Source organism: Rhincodon typus, chromosome 1 (genome assembly GCF_021869965.1).
Source record: "Rhincodon typus isolate 14 chromosome 1, sRhiTyp1.1, whole genome shotgun sequence".
NCBI classification, from domain to species: Eukaryota; Metazoa; Chordata; class Chondrichthyes; order Orectolobiformes; family Rhincodontidae; genus Rhincodon; species Rhincodon typus.
The window spans coordinates 6,720,729-6,741,238 of record NC_063332.1 but is presented as its reverse complement, the minus strand read 5'-3'; the positions used below and the strand labels follow the sequence as shown (position 1 = coordinate 6,741,238).

The window sequence follows — 20,510 nt, the reverse complement described above, 5'->3', positions numbered from 1 at the left end:
TAGACCATGAAGACTCCCGTCAATATTTCTGTGATATCCTCAGGCATTCTAAGATCTCTGCGCTCTTCCAATTCTTGCCCTTTGCACCGTTGGTGCACAGTTGCTCTCTTTCTTAAACAATTTTTTTTTCATCTTTATTCATTCACGGGATGCAGGCATCACTGGCTAGGCAGCATTTTTATTGCCCATCCCTAATTGTCCAGACAGCAGTTAAGAGTCAACTGCATTGTTGTGAATCTGAAGTAGTGTGTAGAGTGTACTATCTATCAAATGCACTGCAGAAATTCATCAAAGATCCTCAGACAGCTCCTTCCAAACCCACGACCACTTCCATCTGGAAGGACAAGGGCATCAGACATATGGGAACACCACCACCTCCAAGTTCCCCTCCAAGCCACTCACCATTCTGACTTGGAAATATATCGCCGTTCCTTCGCTGTCGCTGGGTCAAAATCCTGGAATTCCCTCCCTAATAGCATTGTGGGTCAACCCACAGTAGGAGGACTGCAGTGGTTCAAGAATTAGCAGTCCAGCGATAATACCACTAGGCCATCACCTCCCCATTACAACAAATTCCTTACAACATAGCTTTTTTTTAATGAAGCTTTTAAGCATCTGTCCTAGTATCTTTTCTCTGACTTGATGTCAAATTTTGGGGTCTAATAACCTTTGTTGAGCACACATTTTTTAACACAAAATCAAACAGTCAAATTTCCAGGCCGAGATGCTTATCAAAATGCTTACTTTATAGGGCTCTGAAATCTGATGGTGTTTGTGAATCTGTATTCTATGGGCTCCCACTTATAATTAGACCCACAAACTGCTGGAAACTGGACTGGGATGAACTGGAGACAAACCACCAAAACTTTCATGCACTCTGTCACACTTTGAAGGTAGGAAAGTGAAGCATAAATCCATTACCAAGTGTAAGTTATACAAGTAGAGTAAAGGTTGAAAAATAATATTTTGCAGCTGCAATTTAAAAAGGTCTGCAACTAATTTCATTGTTGTATTTTTGGCTTGTCTATGGCTTAACCATGTCTAATAGAAAGCATCGCAATAGACTCATAGAGTCGTAGAGCTGTACAGCATGGCAAACAGACACTTTGGTCCAACTCGTCCATAGAACATAGAACAGTACAGCACAGGAATGGGCCCTTCAGCCCACAATGTGGTGCCAATTATGACACCAAATGAAACTAATTCCTTCTGCCTGCCCTTGGTCCATACCCCTCCATTCCTTACATATTATGTGCTTATCTAAAAGTCCCTTAAATGCCCTTATCATATCTGCCCCACCACCACCAACCCTGGCAGTGCGTTCCAGACTCCTACCACTCTCTGTATAAAAACTTGCCCCTCACGTCTCCTTTGAACTTTCTCCCTCTCACCTTAAATGCATGCCTCCTAGTCTTAGACATTTCAACTCTGGGAAAAGGATTCTGACTGTTAACCCAATCTATGCATCTCATAATTTTACAGACTTCTATCAAGACTCCCCTCAGCCTCTGCCACTCAAGAGAAAACAATCGGAGTTTTTCTAGCCTCTCCTAATAGCTCATACCCTCCAATCCAGGTAGCATCCTGGTAAACTTCTCTGCACTCTGTCCACAACCTCCACATCCTTCCTGTAATGTGGCGACCAGAACTGAACGCAATACTCTTAAGTGTGGCCTAACCAAAGTCTTATAAAGCTGCAACGTGACATCCTGACTCTTGTACTCAATGCCCTGACCAATAAAGGCAGCATGCCATATGCTTTCTTTACCACCCTATCAACTTGCATGGCCACTTTCAGGGAGCTACAGACCTGAACCCCAAGATCCTTCTGTATATCAATGCTATTCAGTGTCCTGCCATCAACTGTACACTTTTCCTTAACATTTGCTCTCCCAAAATGCAGTACCTCGCACTTACCCGGATTAAACTCCATCTGCCATTTCTCCACCCAAATCTGCAACTGATCTATATCTGGCTGTATCTTTTGATAATCTTCTACACTATCCACCACTCTGCCGATCTTTGTGTTGTCTGCAAACTTACTAACCCTCCCATTTACATTTTCATCGAAGTCATTTATATGTATCCGAAATAGCAGAGGTCCCAGTATGGATCCCTGTGGAACACCACAAGTTATGGACCTCCAGCCTGAAAAACACCCTTCCACCACTGCTTTCTGTCTTCTATGGGCAAACCAATTCTGAATGCACGCAGCAAGTCAGAGTGGATCCCATGTGTCTTAATTTTCTGGATTAGCCTACCATGATGGGACCTTGTCTAAAGTCTTACTAAACTCCATGTAACAATATCCACTGCCCCACCCTCATCAATCACCTTTGTCACCTCCTTGAAAAATTCAGTCAAGTTAGTAAGACATGATCTGCCCTGCACAAAGCCATGCTGACTGTCCCTAATTAGGCCATGCTTTTCCAAGTGTGCGTAAATCCTATCCCTGAGAATTCTCTCTAATAGCTTCCCAATCTCCAATGTGAGACTCACCAGCCTATAATTTCCTGGATTTATCCCTATTTTCCTTCTTGAACAGAGGAACAACGTTAGCTATTGGCCAGTCCTCTGGGACCTCTCCAGTTGCGAGTGAGGATACAAAGACCTCGGTCAAGGCCCCAGCAATCTCCTCTCTTGCCTCTGTCCGTAACCTGGGGTAGATACCATTGGGCCCTGCAGACGTATCCACCTTATGGCTCTTCAAGAGATCCAACACCACTTCTTTCTTGATCTCAAAATGCCCTAGCATATTAGCATGCTGCACACAAATCTTAGTATCCTCCCTATCCTTCTCCAGGATGAATACCGATGCAAAGTACTCATTTAGGATCTCACCCACATCCTCTGCCTCTAAGTACAAGTTCCCTCCTTTATCCTTGAGTGGCTCGACTTCCTCCCTAGTTATTGATTCCAGTCCAGTTTAGGTCCAACCCATCCCTCTTGTACAGGTCACCCCTGTCCCAGAGGAGGTCCCAATGATCCAAGAACCTGAAACCCTGTCCCCAGCACTAGCTCCTTAGCCACGTATTCATCTGTCCTTTGTTTCTATTCCATGCCTCACTAGCATGTGGCACTGGCAGTAACCCAGAGATTACTACCCTCAATGTCCTGCTTTTCAGCTTCTTTCCTAGCTCCCTGTACTAGCTCTACAGGGCCTCATCCCTGTTTCTACCTATGTCATTGGTACCAATGTGCACCACGATCTCTTGCTGCTCACCCTCCCCCTTAAGAATTTCACGCAACCACTCAGAGACTTCCTTAACCCTGGCACCGGGGAGGCAACATATCTTCCTGGAGTCTCAAAGGTGGCCACATAAATGCCTATCTATGCACATAACTTGCGCATCTCTGTCCACTACCACTCACTTGGATCTTGCCTGTTCCTGCTCTATTGCAGAGCCATTTGTGGCACCACAGGCCTGGCTATTGCTGTTATACTCCCCTGAGAGGCTATCATCCCCAACAGTATCCAAAATGGTATACCTGTTAGAGACAGGAATAGCCACAGGAGACTCCTGCACTACCTGCCTACCTCTCTTGGTGGTCACTCATGTATTTGACTGAACCTGTCTCTAAACAGATTCACAAGTGACTGTTGACATAAAGGAAAACACATACGTTATATTAAATAGTAACTATTTGAAGCAGTCTAATTACAAATATCAGAAATAAGGTTTCAATCTGTTATCCTCAAAGACAACCTTAAAGACTCTCATACCGCAGTGTAGGGTCACTCTGTCTCTATTTTAAAACTAAAGTTGCAAAAAAAGTGCTGGAGAGACTCAACTGGTCTGGCAGCATCTGTGGAGAGAGGAAAAACCATGTTCACGTTTTAAGTCCAATACTGCTTGTCTTTAGAACTGAAGGAGGCTGGAAAATGGTTGTTTTTATGCTGTTCACAAAGTGGGAGGAGGAGCAAATTGAGCAGATAATCACTGTGCCCAGAGCAAAATACAAAGGGAGTGTTAATTGTAGTAAAAGGAAAGGAGTTAATGATAAGTGTGAATAGTGGAAAATAGGTCAGCTCTGCTGAGAGTCAATATATGCAAACAAGACATTGAGAGAGGGAAGGAGGTGCAATAAAAATGAAAGACAGTGTCCATACTTTGAAGTGTTAAACTCAATGTTGCCCTGAAAGCTCTAACGTGCCTAAGTCGAAAATGAGCTGCAGTTTCTCCAGCTTGCATCGGGATTCTAAGATAGTAATGTTAGCAGGAGAGCAAGATGGTAATTTGAAGTGAGAAACCTGAAAGCTCCTTGGTTAAGTAGCATGGCTATAATTGGTTTATTATCAATTTCTTTAGCTAATATCCTCCCAGAGACCGTTAAACATGCCGCTGCAGCTCAATTATTATTGAATGAGTATTTGGATGAGGGAACAAAATATAACATCTCCAAGTTTGCAGATGATACCAAGTTGGGTGGGAGGTTGAACTGTGACGAGGATGCAGAGATCCTTCAGCATGATCTGGACAGATTGGGTGAGTGGGCAAATCAATGGCAGATGCAGTATAATTGGGATACATGTGAAATTATTCACATTGGAAGCAAAAACAAGAAGGCAGATTACTACTTGCAAACTTACTACTACTGTAAATTGGGAGAGGGGAGTGTGCAGCGGACCTGGGCGTCCTTGTGCACCAGTCGTTGAAGGTAAACATGCAGGTGGTAAAGAATGCAAATGGTATGTTGGCCTTCAGAGAGGTTTCGAGTACAGGAGCAGGGATGGTGGTGAGACCATACTAGAATATTGTGTGCAGTTTTGGTCTCCTTTTCTGAGGAAGGGTGCTCTTGCTCTCGAGGGAGTGCAACAAAGGTTTACCAGACCTGATTCCAGGGATAGCGGATCTGACGTATGAAGAGAGATTAATTAGGTTAGGATTGTTTTCACTGGAGTTCAGACGAATGAGGGGGGATCTCATAAATTCTAACAGGACTGAACAGGCTAGATGAAGGAGGATATTCCTGACAGTGGGTGTGTCCAGAGCCAGGGATCACAGTGTGAGGATTCGGGGTAGACGATTTAGGACAGAGACGAGGAGATATTTCTTCACCCAAACAGTGGTGATCCAGTGGAATTCACTACCCTAGGAAGTAGTTGATGTCAAAACATTGAATGTATTCAAGAGGCGACTAGATACAGCACTTGGGGCGAATGGGATCAAAGGTTATGGAGAGAAAGCAGGATTAGGCTATTGAGTTGGATGATCATCTATGATTGTGAAGAATGGCGGAGCAGGCTCGAGGGACAGAATGGCATCCTCCTGCTCCTGTCTTCTATGTTTCCTTAAAATCATCTCTTTGACATCGTTATTTTTCTGGACCGTTTCTCTCATTGATATATAAGCCACTTAGGACAGACAGCTTTGGAGACTGATAAACTAACATCACTTCTGCTGCTACAGACCTTTCTCTCTGTCACTGAAACCTGCACATTGCCTGACTGCATCTAAATGGTTCTGTCTTCCTATAAAACTGGACCTCTGGTGCTTGGTAACAGCAGTTTATTTTTCTTTGTTTCCTAATGCACTAAACTGTTAACTTCAGGGGTTTAACTGACACATCAAAATTCATGGAAACTCCAGATGTCCTGGAGACATCACAGACAAAGCCAAAATTAAACTAAAACCATGGGCAGAATTTTCACAGCCCCTGAACATCACTGACAATATGAGATTCTCAATGCCAAGAGAGAAAAAAAGAAAGTCTGATTTTTCACTTAGGCTTTTAAGGGTTGATGAGAATCATATCGGTTTACAGTGGGGTGCCTATTTACATGTATTAACATCTCATTATTACCCAAGCTTGCTTCATTTATTTGCAGGTTGCTATTTTCCTAGGTACCAGATGACACCAATTCCCAGTATGAACCTAGCATTGCTTCGTCTTCTCTGGGCCTCCACCTTGGCCATTACACTCTAATCGTGCAGTACACAATCCACAGGCAGCAATGGCCTACACACTCCATCCACGGAGGTTGGCATCAGCGAAGTGGTAGCCTTACAACATCATCATGGCACATCTCGTACTAACTTATAATTCAGCACGTCAATACTGCACTTTGGAACTCACTGACATCTTAAATTGCAACACTGCTGCCAGGACTGGATGCATGGACAGACACCCATCTCATGGATCAGAATATGATGCATCTCTGAGCTATCTTCTTAGTGGTCACTCAATTTGTGTTTGCTTGGATGTTCACAGCATCATTAGCTTGCTTTGCCTTTTAGTGCAGGCAGAAAACCATGCAGCTTATCATGTTTGTCAGCAATGAACAATCGACAGGGTGGAAATGTTGCTGTATCTGTTGCTGTGTTACATCGACATCATACCTATAGCATGTACCAGCAGCTTACATGGCAATTAAACTGTATGTGATTTGACCATGTTTCCATGTGACCGTGGCTCAAAGTCTGGAGAGGAGTAGCCCTTAGTCCAGTCAGGGTTCAGTATGGTCAGTTGGCGATTGCAGTACAGTCATTCAACAACATAGTCCAGTCACAATCCAGAGGGTTGGCTGTGGTTAGATGGTTGCTTTTTCAATCAGGGTGTGGAGATCAGTGACATTACAGTGTTGGTGTGACTACACCTGGAGTATTATGTATAGTTTTTGTCTCCTTACTTTAGGGAGGGTGTGGTGGCACTGGAGGCAGCTCATAGAAGGTTCACCAGATTGATTCCAGGGATAAAAGGTCTGTCATACATTGAACGGTTGAACAACATAGGCTTGCACTGGCTGGAATTCAGAAAAGTGAGGGGTATCTTATTGAGGTATATAAAATGCTAAAGGGGATTGATAAGGTGGACATTTAACAGACATTCTCCTTTGTTTGATAGTCTCAAACAAGAGGTTGTAGATAGTAAGTGAGAGGAGGTAGGTTCAAAACTGAGATGAGGACAAACAACTTCTCTCAGAAGGTTGTGAATGTGTGGAACTCACTACCCCAGAGTGCAGTGGAGGCAGAATTAATTAACAGATTCAAGAAAGAAACAGATACATTTCTGATGAAAAGCAGGATAAAGGGCTGTGGGGATCAGGCAGGAGAGTGGAGTTGAGACCAGGATAAGATCAGCAACGATCATGTTAAATGGCGGAGTGGGCGCGAAGGGCTAAAATCCCTACTCCTGCTCCTAATTCCTGTGTTCCTGTGTACCATACTCCAAAGACATTTCAGAGTCTGTGTACATAGGTCATAAAAATGTCCTGTTTGTGAACCCCTAAATCTCTATGGGACAGTTTCTAGTTTTCCCTACTCCCAGAATTCCTCTTGTCCTCACGTATCACCCCATTAACCTTCGGGTTCAATGCATCATTCTCCGCCATTTCCGCCACCTACAATCTGACCCCCACTACGAAGGATATATTTCCCTCTTATCTGCCTTCCAGAGGGACCTCTCTCTCTGCGACTCCTTTGTCCGCTCCACACTCCTCACTAGCCCCACCACCCCCAACACCTTACCCTGCAACCGCAGGAGGTGCTACACCTGCCCCTACACCTCCCTCCTCACCTCCATCCCAGGCCCCAAGAAAACCTTCCACAGATGTTCACCTGCACATCTGCTAATGTGGTCTATTGTATCCGCTGTTCGCCATGTGATCTCCTCCACATCGGGGAGACCAAGTGGGGGCTCAGAGACCGCTTTGTGGAGCACCTACAATCGGTTTGCGACAAACGACAACACCTCCCAGTCACGAACCACTTCAGCTCCCCCTCCCACTCCCTGGACGACATGTCCATCTTGGGCCTCCTCCAGTGTCACAACGATGCCACCCAAAAACTGGAGGAAAAGCACCTCATATTCCACCTTTGAACCCTACAACCCAATGGTCTCAATGTGGACTTTACTAGCTTCAAAATCTCCCCACCCCCGACCTCATCCCAAGACCAACCCTCCCTCTTGTCCCCACCTCATTGACCTGTCCGTCTTCTCTCCCACCTATCCGCTCCTCTCATGTGACTGACTAACCCCCACCCCCACTTCCTATCTACACTCCCCCCTGTTAGCTTCATCCCTGCCTCCTTGACTTGTCTGTCTTCCCTCCCACCTACCTGCCCCTCCCTCCTCACTGACCAACGTCCATCCCAACTCCTTACATACACTCACCTTTACTTGCTTCATCCCTGCCTCCTTGACTTGTCTGTCTTCCCTCCCACCTACCTGCCCCTCCCTCCTCACTGACCAACGTCCATCCCAACTCCTTACATACACTCACCTTTACTTGCTTCATCCCTGCCTCCTTGACCTGTCCGTCTTCTCTCCACCTATCTGCTCCATTATCCACCTTCTATCACCGCCTCCCCCTCTCTCTATTTATTTCAGAGCCCCCTTCCCCTCCCCCATTTCTGAAGAAGGGTCCAAACCCGAAGCGTCAGCTTTCCTGCTCCTCTGATGCTGCCTGGCCTGCTGTGTTCATCCAGCTCCATACCTTGCTATCTCAGACTCCAACATCAGCAGTTCCTATTATCTCTCTGCTTTGCCTAATTGTTTCAGCCAACACAGCTGCCTTTCTCACAGTTATTGGACCTTTATGCCACTTGTCTGATTTACTCATTTTATTTAGTAGCCTATATGGCATAGGGATTAAATTATCACGTAACTATGATATATAGCTATGTTTGATCTATGATTCTTCCAACTATTTGGTTGAAAGGGAAACAAACTATTGCAGTGTGTGAAAATCCGGAATGCAAGCTGAAACCACTGGAAACATTCAGCCATCGTCTGTGGAGAGAAACAGTGAATATCCTGGATTTTCACTGAGTCAGGATGACTTGGAAGCCTTTAACGTGGCTGGCAAGCCTTGATTCCAGTATTCCTGACCCTGTTCCTAGAGTTTCTGATTTTTAAGAGTACTTCTCTGGGTGTGGCAAATTTTGACCATGAGCTAATAGCCAGTGATCTGACTTGTCCAGCTCCATTGTGATGTTAGGCCTGTACCTCTCTTGCGCAATTTTCATGAAGTCATTATCAGGTCAGTTTTTTGAAGGGTCCTGGTTCACAGCACAGAGGAGCTCATTTCTATGCTGTGTATACTATATAATTACTGCATTCACATAGCTTATGAAGCAAATTGAAATGCAACAATGACCTTTTCGGTTGGGGGATGTTTATACAGTATTAAAGCTTACTGAGGACCTCATGTGGCAGGATCCTTTTATTACAGCATTATGGTAAAAGTAGGGATGTAAATACACAATTGTTGTTACAACAGTTATATGAACACAAATATCAATGTAACAATTATGAGCAAGAGTAAGCCATTTGGCCCCTTATGACTGCTTCACAATTTAATAAAGTTATGGTTGATCCGATTGTGACCTCAACTTCACATTCCCACCAACATCGGATCTTTGGCTCCGTTGTTAGTCAAGAATCTATCCACCTCTGGCTTAAAAAGTATTCAATGACCTTGCCTCCATTGGTCTTTTTTTAATTCATTCACAGACATGGACATTGTTGGCTTGGCCAGCATTTATTGCCCATCCCTAATTGCCTCAGTTAAAAGTCAACGACATTGCTGTAGGTCTGGAGTCACATGTAGGCCAGACCAGATAAGGATGGCAGTTTCCTTCCCTCAAGGACATCAGTGAACCAGATCCTAAAGGACACCTGGCAATCAACAATGGTTTCATGGTCATCATTAGTAATGATATGAGCAGGGATCACTGGATGACAAGAGATATTGAGGTTTTGACCAGAAAAGTTTGCAGATGACACTAAGATTGGTAGAGTAGCAGATAGTGAAGGAGACTGTCAGAGAATGCAGCAGAATATAGACAGATTGGAGAGTTGGGCGGAGAAATGGCAGATGGAGTTCAATCCAGGCAAATGCGAGGTGATCCAATTCAAGAGCGAACTATGTGGTAAATCGAAAAGCCCTGGGGAAAATTGATGCACAGAGAGATCTGGGTGTTCAGGGCCATTGTACCCTGAAGGTGGCAATGTAGGTAGATAGAGTGGTCAAGAAGGCATACGGCATGCTTTCATTCATCGGACGGGGTATTGAGTACAAGAGTTGGCAGGTCATGTTACAGTTGTATAGGACTTTGCTTCGACCACATTTGGAATACTGCGTACAGTTCCGGTTGCCACATTACCAAATGGATGTGGATGCTTTGGAGAGGATGCAGAGGTGGTTCACCAGGATGTTGCCTGGTGTGGAGGGCGCTAGCTATGAAGAGAGGTTGAGTAGATTAGGATTATTTACATTAGAAAGACGGAGGTTGAGGGGGGACCTGATTGAGGTCTACAAAATCATGAGAGGTATAGACGGGGTGGATAGCAAGAAGCTTTTTCCCAGAGTGGAGGACTCAATTACTAGGGGTCACGATTTCAAGGTGAGAGGGGAAAAGTTTAAGGGAGATATGCATGGAAAGTTCTTTACGCAGAGGGTGGTGGGTGCCTGGAACGTGTTGCCAGCGGAGGTGGTAGAGGCGGGCACGATAGCGTCATTTAAGATGTATCTAGACAGGTACATGAATGGGCAGGGAGCAGAGGGATACAGATCCTTGGAAAATAGGTGACAGGTTTAGATAGAGGATCTGGATCGGCGCAGGCTTGGAGGGCCGAAGGGCCTGTTTCTGTGCTGTAATTTTCTTTGTTCTTTGTTCTTTGTTCTAAAAAAGGAGGCGTGACTCAGGAACAGGCAGCTGGGATCAAGGGAATCCCTGGAGCTATGTAGGGGTTACATGAGTTTACTGAAGAAGGAAATTAGGAAGGTGAAAAGGGGGCATGAGATAGCTTTGGCTGAGAAGGTTAGGGTGAATCCAAAGAGATTCTTTAAGTATATTAAAGGAAAAAGAATAACTAGAGAGAGAATAAGACCCCTCAATGACCAAAGTGGACATGTATGTGTGGAACCACAAGAGATGGGCAAGGTCCTCAACGAATAGTTCTTCTCTGTGTTTACCGTGGAGAAAGACATGAAGACTTGGGAACTTGGGACAGTTAATGGCAATATCTTGGGGACAGTCCATATTACAGTAGAGGAGACATGGAAGTATTATGAAGGTGGAAAAATCTCCTAGTCCTGACCAGATATATCCAAGAACCTGCAACAGACTAGAGGAGAAATTGCAGGGGCTGAGGCAATATATTTACGTCATTGTTAGCCACAGGTGAGGTCCCGGAATACTGGAGGGTAGCGAATGTTGTGCCCTTATTTAAGAAGGGCTGCAAAGAAAATCCTGGGAATTATGGACCAGTAGGTCTAACATCTATAGTAGGTAAGTTACTTGAGAAGATTTTAAGGTATGAGCTATGCATGCATTTAGAAAGACAAGGTTTGATTAGGAGTAGTCAGCATGGATTCGTACATGGGAGATCATGCCTCACAAATTTGTTAGATTTCTTTGATGAAGTGACCGGGAAGGTTGATGAAGGCAGGGAAGTAGACATAGTCTATGTGGATCTCAGTAAGGCCTTTGATAACGTTCCAAGATGTAGGCTGCTGTGGAAAGTTAGATCATATGGAATCCAAGAACAGCTGGCAAATTGGATACATGATTGACTTGATGGCAGGAAGCAGAGGGTAATAGTGGAAGGTTGCTTATCGGACTGGAGGCTTGTGACTAGTGGTGTGCCTCAGGGATTGGTGCTGGGCCCATTGCTGTTTGTTATCTATATCGATAATTTCAATGAGAATGTACAAGGCATGATTAGTACATTTGCAGATAACACTAAAATAGGCAGTGTCGTGGACAGTGAGGAAGGTTATCAGAAATTGCTAGCAGGATCTTCATCAGCTCGGGACGTGGGCCAAGAAATGGCAAATGGAGTTCAATATAGGTCAGTATGAGGTGTTGCATTTTGGAAAGTCAAATCAGGGTAGAAGTTTCATGGTGAATGGTAGGGCCTTAAGGAGTGTAGTAGAACAGAGGGACCTTGGAGTTCAGGTGCATGGTTCTCTGAAAGTGGAGTCACAGGTAGACAGGGCAGTGAAGAAGGCTCTTGGCACTCTGGCCTTCATCATGAGTACAGAAGTTGGGAAGTTATGTTGCAGTTTTACAAGACATTGGTGAGGCCGCACTTGGAATATTATGTTTGATTTTGGTCACCTTGCTACAGAGACAGGATCTTCGGCCCAAACTTGACCATGCCGACCAATTTGTCCATCCACGCTAACCCCACTCCCCTGCACTTGGAAGGATGTTATTAAACTGGAAAGAGTGCAGAAGAAATTTACATGGATGATGCCAGAACTCAAGGAACTGAGTTATAGGGAGAGGTTGGACAAGCTGGAACTTTTTTATTTAGAGCGTAGGAGACCAAGGGGGGATCTTATAGAAATGTATAAGATCATGAGAGGCATTGATAGGGTGAATGCACTCAGTCTTTTTCCCAGGGTTAGGGAAGTGAGGACTAGAGGGCATCAGTTTAAGGTAAGAGGGGAAAGAATACATAGGAACCTGAGGGGCAACTTTTTTACATATAGGGTGATACACATATGGAATGAGCTGCCAGCGGAAGTGGTTGAGGTGAGTACATTAACAATATTTAAAAGGCATTTGGACAAATGCATGGATAGGAAAGGTTTAGAAGGAAATGACCCAAGTGCAGGGGAGTGGGGTTAGCGTGGATGGACATATTGGTCGGCATGGTCAAGTTTGGGCCGAAAAGCCTGTCTCTGTGCTGTAGGACTCTATGATTCTTAATTCCAGATTTTTATTGAATTCAAATTCACCATTTTGCATGGCAGGTTTTGAATCCATGTCCCTAGAACACTACCTGGGTCTCTGGATTAAGAGTCCAGCAATAATTCCATTAGGCCATTACCTCCCCCTCAACCAATCTAATCAGCATCATTATTCTGCTCTTTCCCCACATCCCTGCAAGTACATTTTTCCCAAGTAAACATACAATTTCCTTTTGAAATTATCATTTCCTCTGCCATCTTCATGTGCAACAGGTCCCAGGTTGTTGCCACTCACTGCTTCTTTCTCATATCCTCGTGCATCTCTTGCCCAAAACCTTAAATCCTAATTCTTGTATGCATAGCTAATAAGAACAGATTTCTTTCTTAATCTGGGAGAACAGCCTTAACACCTCCAAGTGATCCTTGTGGTTAAAATCCCTCATCCCCGGAACTGTCTTGGTAAAAGTCCACTGCGCTGTCATGTTTTCTTCAAGGATCATGAGAAATCAACCACTGACCTGATGGACCTGCAGCTTCATGCCTTGATTTTATGTTGGTGATTTGTCCTAACAGTGTTGTCTCTGAATCTCCTTTACCAATTGCACTGTTTCCCTCACGCTTGCTACTCTGTCTTTCGCTGACTGCCCACCGCTGCTTTTTAACCTGAGTTTCTGGCAGTGTTTTCCTTTGGGATCATTCTATCCTTTTCTTTCTCTTTCTTTCAGTCTCTCTCTTTCTGTCTGCTGCTGACACCTCGGTCTTCAGCATTGCTTTCTGTCAGGCTCATTGTCCTCTGACTCTCAGGCCAGCTTTCTCTGATCAATCTAATCTATCCTTCTTGTTTACATTGTTATTCTATCTACCCTTCCAATTCAACATCTCTTTCCAAGACTTGCTTTGATATTACCTAAGAAAGGATATATTTGCCATATATCACTAGGTTGATATCAGGGATGCAGGACTGTCCTATGAGGGGGGATTGGTTTGACAAGGTCTATTGATTAGGATTTAGAAGGATGTAAGGGGATCTGATTGAAATTAATAAAGTTCTAACAGGGCTGGATGGACTGGCAAGGAGAATGTTTTCCCTAGTTGGGAAGTCTAGAACCAAGAGACACAGTCTCAGGATACATGGTGGACCATTTCAGACAGAGGTAATGTCATAGACGGAGGTTGAGGGGGGACCTGATTGAGGTCTGCAAAATCATGAGAGGTATAGACAGGGTGGATAGCAAGAAGCTTTTTCCCAGAGTGGGGGACTCAATTACTAGGGGTCACAATTTCAAGGTGAGAGGGGAAAACTTTAAGGGAGATATATGTGGAAAGTTCTTTACACAGAGGGTGGTGGGTGCCTGGAACATATTGCCAGCGGAGGTGGTAGAGGCGGGCACGATAGCATCATTTAAGATGTACCTAGACAGATACATAAATGGGCAGGGAGCAGAGGGATACAGATCCTTGGAAAATAGGTGACAGGTTTAGATAGAGGATCTGGATCAGCGCAGGCTTGGAGGGCCGAAGGGCCTGTTCTTGTGCTGTAATTTTCTTTGTTCTTTGCTCTTTGTTCTAGAGTCATACAGTGTGGAAACAGACGCTTGAATCCAACTCGGTCCAAATTTACCAAACTAAACTAGTCCCACTTCCCTGCATTTGGCCTATATCATTCTAAACCTTTCCTATTCACGTACCTATCCAAATGTCTTTTCAATGTTGTCACTGTACCTGCATTTATCACTTCCTTACTTCAATCCATATGCGAACTACTGTCTACATGAAAAAGTTGCCCCTCAGGTCCCTTTTAAATCTTTTGCCTCTCACCTTAACATTATGGCCTCAAGTTTTGAACTCCCCAACCCTAGGGAAAAGGCCGAATTGTCACAGGGGAGAGTGAGCAGCCGGTGGTCATTATACACATTGATACAACTGACATAGGTAGGGAAAGGATGAGATTTTGCAGAGAGAATGTAGGAAGTAGGAGGTTAAAAAGCAGTACCTTTAAGGTAGGAATCTCTGGATTACTTCTGGTGCCATCTACTAGTGAGAGTAGGAATAGGAAGATGGGGCAGATAAATGAGTGGCTCAAGATGTGGTATAGGGGCAAGGAATCAGATTTTTGGATCATTGGGATCTCTCTGGGGCAGAAGAGACCTGTTCAAAAGGGACAAGTTTCATCTGAACTGGAGGGGGACTAATACCCTGGAGGGGAGATTTGTTGGTGCTAATTGGGGGCCTTTAAATTAGTATGGAGAGTGGGTGGGGCGTTCCTAAGCAGTAGAGAGAATAGAGAGAGTGCTGAGGATGGTTCTGAAGTTAAAGAGAGAAAGAGACAAGACAGGCAAACTATGTCAGGGAACAAGGTGACTCTAAGAATTAAACTGCCTTTTATTTCAATGCAAGAGATCTGACAGGTAAGGCGTATGAACTCAGGGCATATATGGGATCATGGGACTGAGATATCATAGCTATCACAGAAACATGGCTGAGGGAGGGACAGGACTGGCAGCTCAATGTTCCAGGGTTTAGATGCTATTGGAAGAACAGAAAGGGAGGCAAGAGAGGAGGGGACAGTGACGTTTTTGATTAGAGAAAACATTACTACTATACATAGCGAGGATATTCCTGGGGGAATGATCCAGTGAAAGTACAAGAGTGGAATTTAGAAATAAAAAGGGGATGATCACCTTGATGGGATTGTACTATAAGCCTCCTAATAGCAGGAAACTGAGGAGCAAATATGTAGAGAGATCTTAGATATTACTAAGAATAATAGGGTTGTAATAGTAGGGGAGTTCAACTTTCCAAACATAGACTTGGACTGCGAGAGTGTTAAAGGATTGGATAGAGAGGAATTTGTTAAATGTGTTCTAAAAGTTCTAAATTGGAGTAAGGCCAATTTTGAAGGTATGAGACAGAAACTTTCAAAAGTTGATCGGGGTAGACTTTTGGCAGGTAAAGGGACAGCTGCAGGTGGGAGGCTTTCAAAAGTGAAATAACGAGAGTTCAGAAGCAGTATGTTCCAGTTAGAGTAAAAGGTAAGTCTGGTAAGGAGTAGGGAATGATGGATGAATAGAGATATTAAAGCTCTGATCAGAAATAATAAGGAGGGTCAGCTATAGACAACTGAGATCAAGTGAATCTCTTGAAGGGTATAACGGGAGTGGGACATTCTTAAGAGGGAAATCAGGATAGGCAAAAAAAGGATATGAGATAGCCTGGCAGATAAGATTAAGGATAATTCAAAGAGATTCTACAAATATATTGAGGACAAAAGAGTGACTAGGGAAAGCATAGGGTCCCTTAAAGATCAACAACGTCATCTATGTGTGAAACCACAGGAGATGGGAGATACTAAATGAATATTTCACTTCAATATTTGCTGCAAAGAAAAATATGAGGGCTAGGGAATTCAGGAAAGTAAATATTGACGTCAGTTACTAGTCGTGTACCTCAAGGATCTGTTTTGGGGCCACTGCTGTTTGTAATTTTTCTAAATGACCTGGATGAGGGCATAGAAGGATGGGTTAGTAAATTTGCGGATGACACCAAAGTCGGTGGAGTTGTGAATAGTGCGGAAGGATGTTGCAGGTTACAGAGGGACATAGATAAGCTGCAGAGCTGGGCTGAGAGGTGGCAAATGGAGTTTAATGCGGAAAAGTGTGAGGTGATTCACTTTGGAAGGAGTAACAGGAATACAGAGTACTGGGCTAATGGTAAGATTCTTGGTAGTGTGGATGAGCAGAAAGATCTCGGTGTCCATGTGCATAGATCACTGAAAGTTGCCACCCAGGTTGATAGCATTGTTAAGAAGGCATATGGTGTGTTAGGTTTTATTGGTAGAGGGATTGAGTTTTGGAGCCATGAGGTCATGTTGCAGCTGTACAAAACTCTGGTGCGGCCGCACTTGGAGTATTGCATACAGTTCTGGTCACCGCATTATAGGAAGGATGTGGAAGCATTGGAAAGGGTGCAGAGGAGATTTGCCAGGATGTTGCCTGGTATGGAGGGAAGGTCTTATGAGGAAAGGCTGAGGGACTTGAAGCTGTTTTCGTTAGAGAGAAGAAAGTTAAGAGGTGACTTAATAGAGACATACAAGATGATCAGAGGATTAGATAGGGTGGACAGTGGGAGCCTTTTTCCTCGGATGGTGATGGCTAGCACGAGGGGACATAGCTTTAAATTGAGGGGTGATAGGTATAGGACAGATGTCAGAGGTAGGTTCTTTACTCAGAGAGTAGTAAGGGCGTGGAATGCCCTGCCTGCAAAAATAGTTGACTCGCCAACTTTAAGGGCATTTAAATGGTCACTGGATAAACATATGGATGATAATGGAATAGTTTAGGTTAGATGGGCTTCAGATTGGTTTCACAGGTTGGTGCAACATCAAGGGCCGAAGGACCTGTACTGCGCTGTAATGTTCTATGTTCTATGAAAGCAGACCACGGTACAGAAAAGGAGGTGCTGGAAGTCTTAAAAAGCATAAAGCTAGACAAATCTCCAGGACTTCATCAAGTGTATCCTAGGACTTTGTAGGAAGCCAGGAAGATATTATGGGGCCTCTGGCAGAGATATTTGTATCATATATAGCCACAGGAGAGGTGACGGAAGACCGGAGGGTGGTATAGTAGACAATGAAGAAGATTATCTAAGATTACAAAGGGATCTTGATCGATTGGGCCAATGGGCCAAGGAAAGGTAGATGGAGTTTAGTTCAGATAAATGCAATGTGTTGCATTTTGATAAGCTGGACAAACTTACACAGTAAATGGTCAGGCCCTAGGGAGTAAACACACTCATGCAAACATACACACAGACTCTCTTAGAGAATATGTAGTGATTATAACAAGATCAGCCGGTGGACTACATAGAATATGAGTTCCCTGATTGGGGCTGTTCATCTAGTCCAACCAGGGAGCCCTGGTTCACAGATGTAAACAGGAATGTCAGAGGTTCTGTTCACTCTGAGAGCTGGCTCTTAGGGAGCTGCATCAGTGTCAAGGCCTCTCCAGGTGTAAATAAATGGTAGCTTGGTAACTGGATACCAGTCTCTGTGGAGTTATTTCAGTGGCAACAAGAGAAAAGCATGCTCCTGAAGAAATTAGCTCGCAATGGATCCTCCAGTGTCACAACAATGCCACCCGGAAACTGGAGGAACAGCACCCCATATTCTGCCTTGGAACCCTACAACCCAATGTTCTCAATGTCGACTTTACTAGCTTCAAAATCTCCCCACCCCTGACCTCATCCCAAGACCAGCACCCCCTCTCATCCCCGCCTCATTGATCTGTCCGTCTTCTCTCCCACCTATCCGCTCCTCTCACCTCACTGACCGATCCCCACCACTGCCTACCTACACTCACCCTTAGTAGCTTCATCCCCACCTCCTTGACCTGTCCACCTTCTCTCCTACTATCTACCTGCTATCACCGCACCCCTCTCTCTATTTATTTCAAAGCCCCCTTCCCCTCCCCCATTTCTGAAGAAGAGTCCCAAGTGACCTACTTGTGTTAGGGAGTCGACGAGACTGGGTTACACCCATTGAAAGATAAAGTGAGGGTGATCAAATGTGCCTCGGCTCCCACGTTAGTACTGGAGCTTAGGTCTTTCCTTGGGATGGTAAACTATTTCAGAAAGTTCATGCATTCCTGGCCCCCATCCTGCCACCTTTGCATGAACAGTTAAAAAAAGGTCAGCCTTGCAAATGGTCACGTAGCCAAGCCATAGCCCTCAGGGAAGTGACGAAACAGTTATTATCGTTTAAGGTGTTGGCATACTGATCCCAAGCAAGATCTGGTATTGACATGCAATGCCTCCTCATAGAGCATTGGGGTAGTATTAGCTCATAAGTGGCCCAATGGAGCGGAATGCCCAATAGCATATGCATCCAGGACTTTGTCTAATGCAGAATGTAAATATGCCCAGATAGAGAAGGAAGGTTTGGTGGTCATACTTGAAGTCAGGAAGTTCGACAAACACCTTTACAGACATAAATTTACAATAATAGCCCCAGCTAGGTATACTTAAAGAGGACAAGACAGTGCTGCCCATAGCTTCAGGCTGAATTCAGTAGTGGGTTCTAATACTAAGTGCATATAGTTACAAGTTGGAACACTCTCTGGGAGGCCAATTAGCAAATGCAGATGCGTTGAGCAGCCTTCTGCTGGCAGATACACCACTGGTGGTACTGCCAATGCAGAAGTCCGTAATAGTTTTAAATTTTCTGGACTCACTTCCAGTCATAGCTGACAATATCAGACTTTGGATGCAGAAAGATCCAGTCCTGTCAAAACTGAAACAGCTGGTGGTGATGGAGGAAACTAAAGGGCCATCACAACCGGAATTGAAACCTCTTTGGACCCGATGGGACCAGATCGCAATAGAGGACAGCATAATATTATGGGGAACCAGAGTGATTGACCTGAGCAAAGGTCGTCACTAGATACTGGCTGAACTCCACAAGGGTCATCCAGGGGTTTTTTAAATGAAGATGCTGGCAAGAAGTTATGTCTGGTGTTCAGGATTTGATGCAGACATTGCTGCATTGGTGGGGCTGTGCCTAGAGTGCCAACAAGGACAAAAATTACTGCCAGCAGCTCCTCCACACTCATGGGAATGGACAGGTAAATCCTGGACTAAGTTATTTGTTGACTATGCAGGTCCTTTCATTGGCTCACTGTTCTTAGTCATTATGGACGCCAACTCAAAATGGCTGGACGGGCATAGAGTTCATTTGAAGGCAGGCTTAAAGAAACAGCATACAGCTTCACTTGCTACCAAACTTTCCTGGTTCCTATTTGATTAATCGACGACCCCTCATACAGGGAAAGCTCCAGCAGATTAGCCAATGGGGATAAGAAGTTGCACCAGGTTAAATCTGATCTTCCCAGACCAGGAGGGGAGGGTGAAACTGTATCAGGAACGCCAACGCCAGACATAAGACTCCGCTAAGCGGGGAAAGACAGTTAACTTCAGGGGACAAAGTTTGATGTAGGAACCACGAGAATGTCCCTGCATGGGTAAGAGGCATTGTCGACACAAAGTCAAGACCAGTGACACATAAAGTTCAGGTAGGTGCGACAGTCCTGACCAAACACGTGGACCATATGAAAGCAAAAAACTCGTAAACAGTGTGGGAGCAAAATGTGTCCAGCTCCTTGACTGCTTTTACGACTGCGCTGGAACCCATGGGTTCTCCCTTTCCATCAGGCGTTGAAGATACCTCGGAATCTGAGATGGACATAGTGGATGTTGCTGCCTGAAGAGGAGAATGAATTTCTTCTGACACACTCTGGGCGCAAGAGACAAGCTACTGTACGTTACACGGCGTTCATATTAGAGGCAGTGTTGGAGGAACTTGACCCGGTGCTAAAACAGCCCAGGAGAAGCTGCAAAAAAATGAATTGGTCTATGTCCAGAGGGGGAGGGATGTAGTGATTGCCAGCCAGCTGGACCTCATAGAATATGAGTTACCTGATTGGGGCTGTTAATCTGGTCCAATCAGGGGTCCCTGGCTGATAATATAGACAGGAGTGAGAGAGGTTCTGTTCACTCTGAGAGATAGCTCTGAGGGACCTGGATCAATGTCAAGGAGTCTCCACATGTAACTAAAGGATGATTTGGTGACAGGATACTGGCCTTTGTGGAGTTATTTCAAAAAGATTTGAAAAACTGCTGTGGGATAGTGACAACAAGGATGGCCCAGAAGCTGAGAATCGCTCTTCCCCTCTATCTCACTTCCACACTCCTTGAGCTCCTGGGTCCTCCTTGTTGCCCCACATCTCCCTATCTCCCTGCCTGTCTCTCTTCCCAGATCCTCCCAATCTCTCCCCACCCTCCAATCCTGATCACCCTCCTCCAACTAATCCTG

General features: G+C 44.7%; 1 protein-coding gene across 1 annotated transcript in view; it reads left to right on the top strand.

Moving 5' to 3' along the window:
* The window catches only part of LOC125484024 (meiosis 1 arrest protein-like), a 55,748-nt gene that overhangs the window by 1,130 nt on the left and 34,108 nt on the right, over nucleotides 1–20,510 (top strand). The window contains exon 2 of the mRNA XM_048601126.1: nucleotides 752–893. Within this exon, the coding sequence (XP_048457083.1) occupies nucleotides 752–893 (142 nt within the window). The remainder of the gene's footprint in view (nucleotides 1–751; nucleotides 894–20,510) is intronic.